The 15,884-nt window shown below is 41.1% G+C and overlaps 1 protein-coding gene across 2 annotated transcripts in view; it reads left to right on the top strand.

The window, feature by feature from the left end:
• The window catches only part of MYO16 (myosin XVI), a 592,718-nt gene that overhangs the window by 124,491 nt on the left and 452,343 nt on the right, over positions 1-15,884 (top strand). The window contains exon 1 of one of the 2 annotated variants that reach the window (XM_050946805.1): positions 6,061-6,313. The exons of the other annotated variant lie outside the window; for it this stretch is intronic. Coding sequence (XP_050802762.1) covers positions 6,286-6,313 — 28 coding nt within the window. The 5' untranslated portion in view covers positions 6,061-6,285. Of the gene's footprint in view, positions 1-6,060; positions 6,314-15,884 lie in introns of those variants that run through there. 2 annotated transcript variants of the gene reach the window in all.

Raw genomic sequence — 15,884 nt, 5'->3', positions numbered from 1 at the left:
CCCTGGTCGCAAGCTCCCTGGTTGCTTGTGCGCGGCTTTATAAAGCCCTGGCCTGAGTGAATGCCCGCCCACTGATTAAGGCTCAGCCAGTTACCAGAGGCTTCAAGCTTTCAAACCTTCCTTTGAAGCTCACGGCCTCCAACTGCCAGCCACTGATTGCCTTCTATGATGAGATAACTAGCTCTGTGGATATGGGGAAAGTGATGGATGTGATATACCTTGATTTTAGCAAAGCTTTTAATACAGTCTCCCACAGTAATCTTGCCAGCAAGTTAAAAAAGCATGGATTGGATGAATGGACTATAAGGTGGATAGAAAGATGGCTAGATTGTCAGACTCAATGGGTAGTGATCAACGGCTCGATGTCTAGCTGGCAGCTGGTATCAAGCAGAGTGCCCCAGGTGTCCTGGGGTTGATTTTGTTCAACATCTTCATTAATTATCTGGATGATGGGTTGGTTTGCACCCTCAGCAAGTTTGTAGATTACACTAAAATGGAGGAGGGGAGGGGAAGAGGTAGATATGCTGGAGGGTAGGGATAGGGTCCAGAGTGACCTAGACAAATTGGATGATTGGGCCAAATGAAATTTGGTGAGGTTCAACAAGGACAAGTGCAGAGTCCTGTACTTAGGACAGAAGAATCCCATGCACTACTACAGGCTGGGGACTGACTGTTTAAGCAGCAGTTCTGCAGAAAAGGACCTGGGGATTACAGTGGACCAAAGCTGAATATGAGTCAGCAGGGTGCCCTTGTTGCCAAGAAGGCAAATGGCATATTAGGCTGCATTAGTAGGAGCATTGCCAACCGATTGAGAAAAGTGATTATTCCCCTCTATTCAGCACTAGTTAGGTCACATCTGGAGTATTGCATCCAGTTTTGGGTCCCCCACTACAGAAAGGCTGTGGACAAATTGGAGAGTGTCCAGTGGAGGGCAATGAAAATGATTAGGGGGCTGGGGCACATGACTTATGAGGAGAGGCTGAGGGAACTGGGGTTATTTAGTCTGCAGAAGAGAAGAGTGAAGGGGGATCTGATAGCAGCCTTCAACTACCTGAAGGGGGGTGTAGACGTCCACTGTTGGGGTCGCCCCTCCCTTGGGCAACTGGGAGCCAGGCCGCCTCACTACACGAGTCCGGTGAGCTGGCGAATTAGCCTGGTGAGGTAGGAAACAGTCAGGAGCTCAGGCCCTCAGGCAGGTGCTGAGCAAAGTAGCTCAGTATATAAGCTCAGGCCCTTGGTCAGGGCAGGGCAGCAAACAACAGTTCGGGGCTCAGACCCTCAGGCAGGGGCTGAGCAAACAGTTCAGTATTTTAACAAGCCCAAGCTCCTGGTCCTGAGCGTCAGGACGGGGGGGAGACTGCCACCCGGGAGTGGGGTGGCAGGGGGGACGCAGGCCCGCCCACTCCTCTGCGTCCCAGCCCGGGGTCCTAACAGTAGCAGGCAGCCTGCTGCTGTGTCAGTGGGGATCCTGGCTGCAACACACTGACATTGGCTCTGAGTGTGCTGCAGCCAGACTAGGGTTGGCTGCCCCTGGGCTACTTCTGACCTCCTCCTCTACCAGTACCTGCGTCTCAGGGGCACCCTCCATGACATCTTGCACCATGGGCTCCTCGGGATACTGAGCGAGGGGTAAACTGGGCAGCTCCTCTGGGTCCCTTTGTACCAGTCGGCTTACTGGCTCATCTGGCGTCTGGTCGGCGTCCAGCCTCTGCAGGTATGGCCAGTCCTCGGGTCGGTCACAGGCGGTGGAAGTCTCCCCAGTGGAAGCTGGGGCATCAGCGTCTGGCCTCTCTGGTGGCCAGACCGCTTCTGAGTCCTGGGGTTGGATTTTTATACTTCCTGCCCGCTGGGGGGCGGGCTAAGGCTCAAGTGACTCCACTCACTTTGGTGTCCGTAAGGGCTTGTCCCTCTCTAGGGTGGCTGGGAGCCAGGTCACCTCACTACTGGCAGTTCCAAAGAGGATGGAGCTAGGCTGTTCTCAGTGGTGGCAGATAACAGAACAAGGAGCAATGGTCTCAAGTTGGAGTGAGGGAGGTCTAGGTTGGATATTAGGAAAAACTATTTCACTAGAAGGGTGGTGAAGCACTGGAATGGGTTACCTAGGGAGGTGGTGGAATCTCCATCCTTAGAGGTTTCTAAGGCCTGGCTTGACAAAGCCCTGGTTTGAATGATTTACCTGGGGTTGGTCTTGCATTCAGCTGGGAGCTGGACTAGATGACCTCCTGAGGTCTCTTTCATCCCTAATCTTCTATGATTTTGTGATTCTATTATTTTAATGAAACTGTCCAAAATAGCACATTTGAACCTCCAAAACACTTGAAATCAGGTTTAATTTCAGTTCAGTATATGGTCCCAGTCCAGTATAGCATATAAACATGTGCTCAGCTTCAAGCATGTGACTAGTCCTGTTGAAATCAACATGTTCTTTAGGACTCTGTTGGATCAGGGCCTGTGTTTAGACACACTGTGTCAGTATCCTTGAAGATTTAGAAACTGTAGTGTGCTAGTGCATTTAGGTTTGATCCATGTTTGCTGTGGTCATTCACATGGTAGATCTCTAACTGTTGTTCATGTTTTTCTCCCTGTATCCAGACTTCCCTTTTTTTCACTGCCTAACTTCAGTCTAGAAAAGAAAAACATCCAAGATGACCAATACACCACTTCCTTTGTTGACCAAATGAATAGTTTTGCAAACTCATTAGAATTATCACCTGAAATTTGCCAGGTTTCAAATGCCTGCAAAAATCCCATTGGTTCTTTCTTCACTGCATCTGAAAAAATCCTATTTTTTCCTCTTTGTTTTAATATTTTAAATCCTTGTTTATGCCTGGGTCATTTTCTACCATGAGTACTGAAACTTTCTCTCTCCAGGTGCTCCACCCTGCCCCTCTCCAATAGTGCTAACAGGGAAAAAAAGAATTCTGTTTTGAGAAAATTTTTGAGACTTTGAAACTTGTTTTCATTCTTCATCAGAACAAGACTTTTTGGAATATCTCGAAGAGAGAGAATCCCTATAATAGGCTATAGCCCAGTAGTGAGGGCACTTCCCTAGGATGTCAAAAGACCCAAAGGCATATCCTTGCTCTGCCTAATTCAGAACAAGGGCTTGAAACTGGGTCTGCCACATCCTAGACAAATCCAGAAATTCCATCCTGGACCTGAGAAACTTTTGTGATGAAAGTTCCCTCAGAAATGACATGCTTCTGTGAAAACGTTTGATTTTGAAGAATCGGCATTTTCTGACTACACATATTTTGTTGAAAAATTAACCAGCAGCTTTACTCTCCTATCTATCCAAAATGATACAACTAAAGTCATGTTTCATACTCTCCAACTGGACCATGTCACTTCCATTTTAAAAATTCCTGCACTGGGTTCCTTTGACCTTCTATCTCAATTTTAGCTTCCACTTCTAATCCTCAAGGCTCTTCACATCTCTACAAAGGTCTATAGCTCTGCTCTCATTTATCCCCATTTCCCACCTCACTCCCTTCACTAGGCCATCGTGACTCTCACTTAACCACTCCTTTGGGATCCTTCTTTCTTGGTCCTGCCAGGAGTGCAAGGGACTGGACTACATAACCTCTCAAGGTACCTTCCGTCCTATGATTCTTTCACTCTCATTTTTGTGCTGTCTTCCAGACTGCCCTCACATTTGTGCCAAAACTCCTCCTCACCAGCAATGTGGAAGGAATCAACCTCTCAATTTAAATTCTTCCTTATAACCCACTTCTTTCATAAAGCCAGTGATAACCATTCAGTAAGCACCTAATACACTAAAAGCAAAACATATGTATGTACTAAATTGGAAATATCATTTGTGGAGAGTAGTGCATGTTGTGTCTCTCTGTAAAAGGCAAGATTCTGCTTCCAGTTACTTTGATGTAAATCTGCAGTCATTCAGTTGTTTGCAGCGTGACTGAGTTCAGAATCTGACCTGTACATTGTATTTTTTTTTAGGCAGAGACTGTACCTCCTTTTTTTATTACAGCACTAAGTATGCTGTCTATCCTTAGCAGTGCCCTTCCTATTTTTCTGGCTTGGCAAACACAATCTTTATGTAAACATGTTGGATTCACAAATGAACAAGATCCAACTAATATTTTTGCCACATTAGGTCAAGCCATAATCTGATGTGTTTTCATAGCTGTAATTCTTCTGTGTCTCAAGACAAAGGCCTTTTTTTTTTTTTGGCACTGCTCCCATCCATCTTGCTGAAGGGTTTACACAGAATCTTACTGCTTTTAGTCAGTGTGGATTGGTAGAGGCATGATGCTATTATAAAAGACAATCTTTCTACCTGACCATAATACCATGGTTGAACCTATTAGGAATGTCACCGCCAAAATCATTGCTGAAAGGGTTCTTTTGTCAGATTTGTTGCATTTGCTCATGGACTATGACTAGCACTGATATTTATTTTATAAACAGATATGGTCCAAAAACATCCAGGTACTGATTGAGAGTGAGAGAAGTAATGGAGAATGAACTAACTTCATTCTTTTGGTCTACTGTTGAGTTTAAGAGGAAAGATTGCATGGTAATGCAATTTCTTTGTTGCTTTTGATTGGACTTATTTCCTTTGGTTATTCCTGTTATTATTTTTATTTTATTTTAAAGAAACATATTCTGGAAGCAAAGAAAGAATAGTAACTCATGGAAAGCAATTGTTATGCTGATCAAACCTCAAAGCTGAGGTGCAATAGTTAGCCATTAGTCAGGAACTGAGTTTTCACCTAAGGGGCTTGCTAATTGATCACTGAATGTCTGAATATATATCAGTCCACCTCATTAGATCTTTACAGGGCAGCTAATAAAACCTGAATTAGTAATCATTGCTGATGAAGTGGACCTGCTCCCTACTCTACTTATATGTTAAAAATGGCATGTGTGCACAAGACCAAGTAACAATATTTCAGACAAACAGTAGTTCTATTTGTGACTAGCCAATCCGATTGACTTTGCAAGGTGCTTGCTCAGTGAAATAATAATAATGGTGTATTGCACAGAGGAAGCAAAACCACGGTCATCATCTTCAAGTACCTCAATATTTTCCAAGAATAATTTTCTTAAAATTGCTATTCAACTAGTTGACATTCTAGTATAGGTTCTGCTGCTATAGTATTTGCCACGTAGTAGAAGCCAGATCTCCATGTTTTGCTTTTAAAATCAATGATGGAGTCTGAGTGTTTATTTAAAATACAATGCAGGTCTGCCTTTTGTATGCCCTTAAACAACCCAGAATATGCAGGGTAATACATCATATGCATCAGCATGTTATTCAGAGGTCAAATAACCAAATATATAGACATTAATTTGCACTTAATGCAGTTTATTGTATATTTATAGCTGATTGTATTTTATTAGACATTTTTCTTATAATTAGAATTGTAATGCTAAAAATATTATTAGAAAAACATATATTTGTTATGAGTTCAATATGTAAACCTTACAGTTCCTTTCTTTTGAATTCCAGTTCAGTCAAAAATAGTCCGATTATAAATACTGATGCAATTCACTACAGTCTTCAAAGAAGTGGCAAAATAAGAGCAGGTTACAGAATACAAACACAAACATTTTTAATTTAAAACAAGCCCACAGACAAACTGGGGAGTCTGGAGGTGGCTGTGAGCTAAGTCCTCATTTTCACCTTAGAACAAACTGACAAAATGATCTGTGTTGCTAAAAGGTTATTTTTGGTAACCTGTATCAATTTCCTATTCACACAGCAACTGGTGGCAACTAAAAATAATCCCATTTGAACACCAGCTAAGAATCTGGTCACATTTGGCTCACAGACAACATGCATAAATAAGGTTTAAGATCCCTTGTTCTGTTACTTCACTCAAGCTCACTCATCAAGCTTAGTTTCATCAAGCTGCCATTTGAAAGCTATTGAAAAGCCATTAACTGACAGGACTGTGAGAGCCGCAGTGCAGCAGCACACCTCAGTGCTGGAAGAATGTGGCTGCAAGTGCGCACCAATTAAATCTTACTATTCCTGGGGATGTGGGATAAGGAGCTGTGTCAATCAAGTGTGTTACAATAGCACGTGCAATAGTCATGGTTCAAGACACACAGAGGTTTATCTTAACTCCAGCAGCTGGGTGAGAATGACTTGGAAGCCTCTGCAAGATCTTGGAACAGAAGCTACATTAAATAATGTATTCTGAGGTAAACTGGATACCTGAGGAAAGACTCTAAATAATGTATTTTGTAGGCATGACAGTTGTAGCAGAAGAGAATGCTGAAACCTGTAGGAAGACTACTGTCTGAGATGAAAGAATGTCTCATTATCATTTTATCAAGTGCTGTAAGTAACAAAATGGTTATTTTGATTTTATAATTGTCTCTATTTTGTTTTATGAGGTGTCTATATTTACTGCCTATGCTAAAAGTAGCAAGGTAGATACTGCATGATGCCAGTTTGATAGTCATGGAAGGGAGTTGTTACATTGCATGTGAATATATGCAGGCAGTGTAAAATGTTTCTTCTTTCTCTTGTGTACTGACAACTTCATTCACTGTGTGACTCACCTCTGATTTTAGAGCCTATATTATTAGCTTTCCAAACTTCTTTTATTTATATGTTTAAACAGTCGTTGAACAAAACGCCCAAAGACTGGAAACATCTCAGACATAGGTCTGTGTCCTAGGTACCTTCAAGGACAGCCCAGGACCTGTCTCTGGTCCCCAACAGGATTAATAAAAATAAAAATCAAACCATAATTAAAACACTCACATCATCTACTATATATCAATCCTCTGTGCCCCCCACTAGTATTTAAATCTGAAAAATGCAACCATTCTGTGGGACAGACTCAAAAAATAAACTTTTACCCTTGAATCATGCATGCTGCAGCTCTAAAAGACTGATTAGGATCTAAGTGTATTGGTTCACTGCAGAGCAATTTCTTATCATCTCTTTTTAGTTTCTTTAAAAAGGGTGTGCTTTTTCATAGCTGCATGTTTGATAGTATTTCCTGAGTGAATTAATTTCTTTAAAAAAATCCAGTGTGTGAATGGAAATAATAGATGTCACAGCAGACTAAGAAATTATCATTTTATGTTTTGTTCCAAGCAACCATAATTGCTTTGCTGGCTGTGGATATTTTCCACTGAAGGACTTTGAAAACTTCAGACTTCTTCTAGTATTAATGTCACTGTCTTGTAATGACAAATGGGACATTGCTGAAAGAGGTTTTCTCCCTGGATTATGGTCTTTGTTGACACAAGTGCACTGAAGGCTATTCCTGGAACTATTTTTAAGATAGTGTATTATTGTTAAGAAATGAAGAATGAGATTCTTCAGTGTCCTTGCCATTGAACTGAGGTACCTTGAAACTATCTTTTGTAACTCAAGGAGAAATTAAATATTAGGGTCTCCTCTCATGTAGATTCAGTGGCATTTATGTATAAGGCCCCCTATTACTAATGGGACTTACAAACTTAAATTCCCTGCCAATATACATGAGCACAGATCACTTACTCTTTCTGTATAACCCTAATAAAGATTTCTAATAATCAGTTTGTCAGTTTTGACATGGGAGCTTAATAATGAGACTTTTTCAGCAAAACAAAGCATTTGTAAGATGTCAGATGTATATTTTAGATCTGCCTTTATTCACTGTGATATTTCTTTACTAATAGTGTAGCTGTGACTTTAATCTGTAATGAAATTATAACTTATAATGAAATGTATGGACTATATCACTATAGAAGAGTTCTGAAAGTAGACTTCTAGGTTCTGTAAGCAATAGAATAGGGTTTTATAGCAGTAAGGAGGCAAATGATGGATTCTTGGAAGCTTAGGTGTACTGACTAGGGAGACAGCAATGAAGGACTAGAAAATACAAGGGTGGGGGTGTATAACAGTAGTGTTTATTTTCTATTATTTTGAATGCCTTGCTGCATTAATAAACTCTCTCTTACTAAATATATATTTTACCACATAAAATGTTTTTAATTTTCCTTTTAAATGTTTGACTTTTGAAAGTGATGGATGCTGCCTGGAGCCAGTCATAATGCCTTTTACTGCATCAGCTTCTCCACATAGCTATAGCAATACACTTTCATCCCTGCCTGCAACTGGGAAGGAGGAGACAAATGTAATGACTTTTCACTCTGCAGCCTAATATCTCAAATGATATTGCTGATGGGGGTGGGGACCTTGGGAGGGGGTAGGAGACAATTGGGATCAGAGCACAGGTATGGGCTTGGGGTAGAGGAGAGGACAGGGTGACAGTACTGACGATGGAATCATTCTCAGGTTCAGGGAAAGCATCCTCACCAATCAGTGGTTAGAATCTGACTTTGTCCTCTGTGACTTATGTGTTTTATCCATCACGCTGCTGGTTTCTGTGTGTGAGAGAGAACTAGACAGAACATGTTTGAACAGAGCTCATTCTGAGTTTCTGTAGGGTTTGGGAAAAGGGGAAATGTTTAAAAAAATGAAAATTACAGATACAGATAAGCCAACACATTAGCAACTGCTCGTGCTGTTTGTTTGGCTTTGGAATTTTGTTTGTAGTTTATATTTCTGAACTAAATGCCATGAGCCACTGCAGACTGAGAGGTGGAAGGAAGAGAGGAGGAGGGCAAATGCTGTTCTGTTCTTACTGGACAGACACAGCACCATTAGTGATTTTTACTGGCTATTCCTACATTCATTAAATGCACTGTTGTCAGTGGGAGACCGAAAATGAGAGGTAATCCATGATTTCATCCAAACACACACTACACGGGCCATTCACTCCACCACTTTGCCTCTGCATTCTGCCCAGATTGTGCCCAGGGCTGCCAATGCTAATGCCTGTCACTGCAGTTCCTGGTGCTTAATTGCTGTCTGCCATCATGCTGTTTTCAGATAAACTATCATGAGCCTCCACTTCCATAGGGTAAGGAGCACATAGCCAATATATTAAATAAAATTCACACAAGCGCCAACAAAAGGAAAATGAAAAACAAAAAACAAACAAAAAACAAACAAAAAAACCCTACACTCTAAGTCCCAAACCCATTATTCCTTTCTGCCTGCTTGAACAGCTCATGCTGCCACTACTATTGGCCTTCTGATTTTGTAGCCAAATACCTTTGCTGCTTAGAGCTGTCACTGTTCGTGCTGACAGTTGCTATACCATCTTCTGCCTGGCTATCTGCTATTGTGAGCCACATTCCATCCCTGGCAGAGAGAACAGTGTTAGAGAGGAAATACTACATGCCTTCTGCTGGGTGCCATTCTTCTCTCATGCTAAATAATATGATCCACAACTGTATAAATTAATGTAATTTTGCAAATTATGCAGCATCTTGCTTCTACACTCTCTGAAATATCATAATTCTGACACAAATCTCATAATATACATCAAACTTTGTTTCCTAAATACCAATGAAGTCAATGGAACTATGTTGATTTATACCAGCTAAGGGTCTAGCTCAAATCAATATATGCAAATATTACATCCAGCAGATGTGAATATCAGAACCCAGTCACACCCTTACTGCAACATCACTGTTGTTCTAATAGTTCATCTTACTTAAGTATGTGTGTGCAAGAGAGAGAGGCTTTCATTCATGCAGAATCATGTCAGGAACTAGAAAGAGAACACCCAATTCATTTTTACTGGTGACAAGTCAGGATTTGAACCCAGCTTTCCAAAGGTGCAAAGTGAGTGCAGTAACTGCCTGCGACATAGCCCCCAATTACCACATACTATCTGAAAAGGTGGAAAGAAGCTTCAGCTGGAGAAAAGTAATTACAGTAATTAACATGTTATAAGAGATTTTGCCTCTAAATTTGTAAAAAAAAATCTCATAATTTGGAGTTTCCCTTCTCAGATAAAATAAGTATTAGCTTTGACTCCAGTGTATACTGCTGGGAACCTTAACTGTATATTTTTGTGTGTTAAAAAGTTAAGTGTGATAGGTTATGTCTACACTACATCATTTACAGTGATGCAGCTGGAGTCCTTCTGGTGAAGCTGCTCTCAGCCGATGGGAGAGAGCTCTCCTGTTGGCTTAATAACTCCTGCCTCCGTGAGAGGTGGTAGCTATGTCAATGAGAGAAGCCATGTGGGAAGGCTGTGGAAGGTGAGATGGTCTCTGAAATAATCCCCAGCCTAAGAAATCTTTTGTGGATTAAGATCAGGACCTTGAATTTGGTTCTATAGTGAATGGGGAGCCAGTGCAGTTTGTGAAGCACATGTGTGAGATGTTCTTGTCAGCTGTTGTTGCTTAGGAGGTGTGCTGTTACATGCTGCAACAACGGCAGCCTTTTTTGTGGTGGTTCCATTCAGCAGAACGAGTTGTAATCTCTTAATTTGAGTAAGTACAAAGTGTGACTCTTGATAGATTGATTTGGAAAGGAAGAGTGTGGCTTCCCGGTTAGTCTAAAATGGAAGAAGGAATTCCTAACCACCAATCTATGTGTCCAGGAGCAGTGATGACCAAAGGCTTCACTCTGTGCTGACAATCTGTGGTCTAATGCCCTTGATCACTGGTGAGGTTAAATAAGTGGCAAATTCTTCAGTGGTTTATTTTTCCTGTTCCTACTAATGTGATTTCTCTCTTTCTAGGCTTGAGCCAGAGCCAATTTTCATTCATTTGCTCCATTATATCTGATGTGCCACAAAAATGACATGTTCTACATTTTACACACCACTGATAGGGAAACAGAGGACATGGAAATAAAATGACTTGTCCAAATTCATACAGCTGGTCAATGGCAAATCTGTGAATAGAAGTGAGGTCTCCTGGCTATTAGACTAGGGCTTTACCCCTAGACTGCTCTTCACTGTAGCTTGCAATATCATTATGGTGCCAGCTAACTGGTGTCACAGTTTATTGCACAATAAAAGAGCTAAGTAATATATACAGTATGGTTGTAGGGAACACTTATTTTTCCTGGTACATGCTTGTGACAGAGTGACCTTTGGAATAAGGTTATGAGTATATTGAAATGAGATGGTTAGCAAAACTGAGAGAAACTGTCAGCTGCTGCTGAGATTAGGAAAGGGATTTCTCTCCGGGGGGAGGGAGCGGGGGGGAGAATAAGAAAATTGAGACAGATTCACTCTGCGTAGGTTACCACCTTGTGTGTGTGTGTGTGTTTGTGTGTACACATGCACCTTGCAAAGCCACTGGAAAAGAAAGAAAAGACTCATCTTCCATTTAAAAATAAGGCAAATTTCTAGACCTTACGAATGGAGAGGGAAGTTTGAAGGTATGAACTGAGCACACCCTGAAGGATCAGAAACCAGATGACCAATAAAATGAACCCCAAAGTTCTTGTTTAAAAAAAATCATGATTTTGGGGGATCTGACTCACAATGTTTGAATCTTCATCTTCACAATACTGGAATAAGCTATTAATTGCAAATTATTTGTTCACATTGGCCGTCAATTATGGTGAGGGTAGGAAGGCTGAGGAAACACTGTCTGTTTCATATTTATATAAAAAAAAAAACCCTTTGGGTGTTGAGCTAAAGCTTTGGGCATTTCATAAATGAAAAACATTGAAAAGAGATAACAATACAACACAGAGGACTTCTCATCCCACCTTGACAACTAAAGAAATGTAAGTTTATAAGAAGTGAAAACAGTGGTTTAAAAGAGGGGAAAGCTTTAGCCAGTACTAGCATTATGATAGCATTGTGGGTATCTGATTGAATGAAGCAAGACCAGATTGTTTTAAATTCAGCAGAGTCAAACACAAAAGTTCCTCTATTCCCTAGCCCTGGCTATGTGCAGCACTACACCCACTAACTGCCTTCTCCCTCTAAGCCCAGCACATCTGCAACCCAACTAAGTGTAGGTATACAAGGGAAATTAATTGCAGTGCTGCCCATTCTCACAATTTTATCATGACTCTCACAACATTGGGTGATTTCTCCAGCTCTTGGATTTATATGACTATGAGAGAATCTCAGCTTTCCCTTTTTTTCAGAAAGGAAATTTCTAGCCTTTATGATTGGGGTCATATTTGCTACCTTTTTTTCCCTCATCAGAAATAAAAAGAATCTCAGATTTAATATTTGGAAGAGGGTCCTAACTCAGGATTTTTTAATGCTTTGGGTTGGCAATACTGCCATTATGATACTTGCACTTCTGCAAGTCTTCAGGTGAAAAGTTTTATAGAAGTGTGGAGCATCCAAGCAGCTACCACTGGCTTCCATGGGAGCTGCGGGGTGCTCGGTGCTTTTGAAAATCAGAATGCTTATTGAGGTGAATGAATATGAATTAGGCACTGTCATGGTATAATTCCCCACTCTGAACCTTAGCGTCCAAAAGATGGGGTACCAGCATGAATTCTTCTAAGCTTAATTACCAGCTTAGAACTTGTAGCGCTGCCACCAACCAGGAATTCCAGTGCCTGGTACATTCTGGTCCCCCCTAAACCTTGCCCGGGGACCCCCAAGACCCAGACCCTCTGGATCTTACCACAAGGAAAGTAAACCCTTTCCCCCACCGTTGCCTCTCCCAGGCTTCCCCTCCCTGGGTTACCCTGGAAGATCACTGTGATTCAAACTCCTTGAATCTTAAACAGAGAGGAAAATGCACCTTCCCCCCCTCCTTCTCTCTCCCCCTCCTTCTCTCTCCCCCTCCCAGACTCTCCCTGAGAGAGACAGGACTCCTAACACAGAGAGAAACTAGCCTCTCTGTCCCCCTTCCCTCCTTTCTCCCCACCAATTCCCTGGTGAATCCAGACCCCGTCCCCTGGGGTCTCACACCAGAATAAAAAAAAATCAGGTTCTTAAACAAGAAACTTTTAATTAAAGAGAGAAAAACAGTAAAAATTATCTTTGTAAATTTAAAATGGAATAGGTACAGGGTCTTTCAGCTATAGACACTGGGAATACCCTCCCAGCCTAAGTATACAAGTACAAATTAAAATCCTTTAAGCAAAATACAAATTTGAACTCCTTCCAGCTGAATACACATTTGCAAATAAAGAAAACAAACATAAGCCTAACTCGCCTTTTCACCTAGTACTTACTATTTTGAATCTATAAGAACCTGTATCAGGGAGATTGGAGAGAAACCTGGTTGCACGTCTGGTCACTCTCAGAACCCAGAGAGAACAACCAAAAACTAACAGCACACACAAAAATTTCCCCCCCTCAAGATTTGAAAGTATCCTGTCCCCTGATTGGTCTTCTGGTCAGGTGACAGCCAGGCTCACTGATCTTGTTAACCCTTTCCAGGCAAAAGAGATATGAAGTACTTCTGTTCTATTAACTCTTGCTTATCTGTTTATGACAGGCACACATCTTTGAAAGTGTGTGTGCGTGTGTGTGAGAGAGAGACAGAGAGAATATGAGTGTATGTATAACACTTTCTGCCTACAATTGCAATGCATTGCATAGAAAAGCATTTGCAGATTTTAAAGAGAAGATATTTATTACATTTTTATTAGGCTAAATACAGCATGGAATAAAAAGTAAGGGAAGCAATTTCCACTAGTTGGACCTTTGAGGATCACAGGATTTCAAACTTCATATTGAAATAAGAATAGGTTCTATGTGTAACATTTGTCATTCTAACTACAATCATGCCCAGAAGAGATTTATATTCTATCATTGTCATTTTGTATTCCCATTGTAAAATCTAAAATGTGCATGATACACCAGTGTTTTTTGTGAAAGATTCTACCAGGTACTTTTAATATGCTTAAAATCCCATAAACCTCACATTTCTTGGTATTCAGGCTACTTATGTCTTCCTTGCAGGGTAGTGATTCTGTAGACAGCAAAGAGATATGACTATCCAGAAGATAAAATGAAAGACAATTGTAAAGGTCAAAGTAACATACTTTCTCACCATATTGCACAGCATGCATGAAACATTAGATTCTGATATCACATTTTTGAGGCAAAGATTACGGCAAGAACAGAAAATGGCATAGCGTGTCTCCATACTTCTGTGAAATGGTACAAACATAACCCATTTTTATTACAATGTTAAATCAAGTTTCAGGGTTTATTTTTTGCATACCTAAGATAAGGCACTGATCAGTCCTGTTCTTCCCAAATCTGTCAACTGAAATCTGTAACTGGGACCTACCATTACACAGTAGATCTGCTTTAAAATCAGAGGAGAATTAGCTATACATTTAGAAAGCAAGCAATAGTATAAAAAACAAGTTATGTGGTGTGACCCCAGATATGTAAAACAGCTCATACAGTGGAAAAGATTATCTAGTTTGATTCCAAAGAAAATAGCATTTGTGTCTATACTGAACAAGATGGGTTTAGTTTGGTCAGAAACAAAATAAATGGCCACCCTGATTGATGTTTTGTGGTTACACACATACCTATAAAAGACCACTGTCAAAGTTGATAGCTTCCATATTTGGTCATCTCATAAAACTGATTTTCCAAATATTAAAATAAGTCCCTCAAAAGAAAATCTGTAACTGTATTAAAATTCCAGCTGCTTGGCATAACAATGGAAAAGACAGACTGTTTGGTCTGTTGTGATTTGCGGATGTACATGTGCAAGTCTGGCCATCGCATCCCTGCTGTCTGCCAGTTCCATTCTTGCCTAGTGGCAGGGGTCTACATCTGACAAGATTCCTGCTCTGTATGTGATTCAGTGAGATGGGAATTTGTCAGTTTTAGTCTCTTCCTGTCTTACAAGAATGGAACTGGTAGGATATGTGGGCAAAATGGCACAATGCACAAGCATAGGGTTTATTGTTGGGTTCCTCAGTTGAGGGGCTGGGATGTGAAGATTTCTGCCATCCTTCTTTTAGAATGTGTGAGTTTTCTATCATCAGAGAACACTTTAAAACAGAAACTTCATTTTAGCCAGATGCTAAACATTGGGCTTGACAATCTTACCAGAGATCCTATTAACCTGTCTTTTTGTGAAGTGTTACTTTGCATAAGATCTAAGGTTCAGGTTATGTTAATTTATTTGACTGTAGACAGATAATGAATTTGAGGCAACATCTGATATTGTGAGCAGGATCAATTTTCTCTGCTATTGTTTTGTTGGTAGCTTTGAGAAGTCGTCTGTACATTGGCTATTGCACAATGAAGGAAACTGGAGTTTCTTGTAGATCACCACTGATCCTGTCGCTTGGCTGCATGCCTTTTTTCAATATACTTTGTTCAATGAGGATCTTCAATTTTTTGGCTTCTTCTCTTTTTCTCAGATAGTTCACATGGCTATTGCTGTTATGCTCGAGAATCATATGCTCATTGATACAAGCACAAGTTTGGGAAGGAGGATTGGGGAGGTGGTTTTATGCCATTTTTTAGTATCCTCTATTATCAGGGTATCTGGAAGCCTGCCCAACCTTGTGATTTAAGTTAAAGCAGCTTAAAGTTTACTATAACCTACAATCATTCATAAAAACCCAAGGGGCACTGAGAACAGCCAGAGCACTTTGCACTCTAGTCAAACCCCAAACATTCTCTGATCTTTACAACTAGTATGTACTCTTACAATGCGAACTGGTATTGAGGAGGCTAATGGGGGCTGCTGGAAGCGGAGGCCAGTATATACCTCGGCCCGCTCTGATTCCAGCAGCTCCCATTGGCCTGGAGCAGTGAACCGTGGCCAGTGGGAGCCGCGATCGGCCAGACCTGTGGACGGGGCAGGTAAACAAACTGGCCTGGCCCACCAGGGGCTTTCCCTACACAAGCGGCGACCCCAGTTTGAGAAACACAAGCTTAGGATGACTTACTGTGGTGTCTACACTGCGCTGCGTTGATGGGAGATGCTCTCCCATTGACGTACCTTATTCTTCTTGTTCCAGTGGAGTACTGGAGTCGACCAGAGAGCACTCTGCAGTCGATTTAGTGGGTCTTCACTAGACCCGTTAAATCAACCCCTGCTGCATCAATCGCAGCAGCGTGAATCCCTGGTAAGAGTAGACA

Source organism: Gopherus flavomarginatus, chromosome 1, assembly GCF_025201925.1.
Source record: "Gopherus flavomarginatus isolate rGopFla2 chromosome 1, rGopFla2.mat.asm, whole genome shotgun sequence".
Taxonomy (NCBI): domain Eukaryota; kingdom Metazoa; phylum Chordata; order Testudines; family Testudinidae; genus Gopherus; species Gopherus flavomarginatus.
Note: the sequence above shows the minus strand (reverse complement) of the source record. Positions and strands in the feature narration are given on the sequence as shown.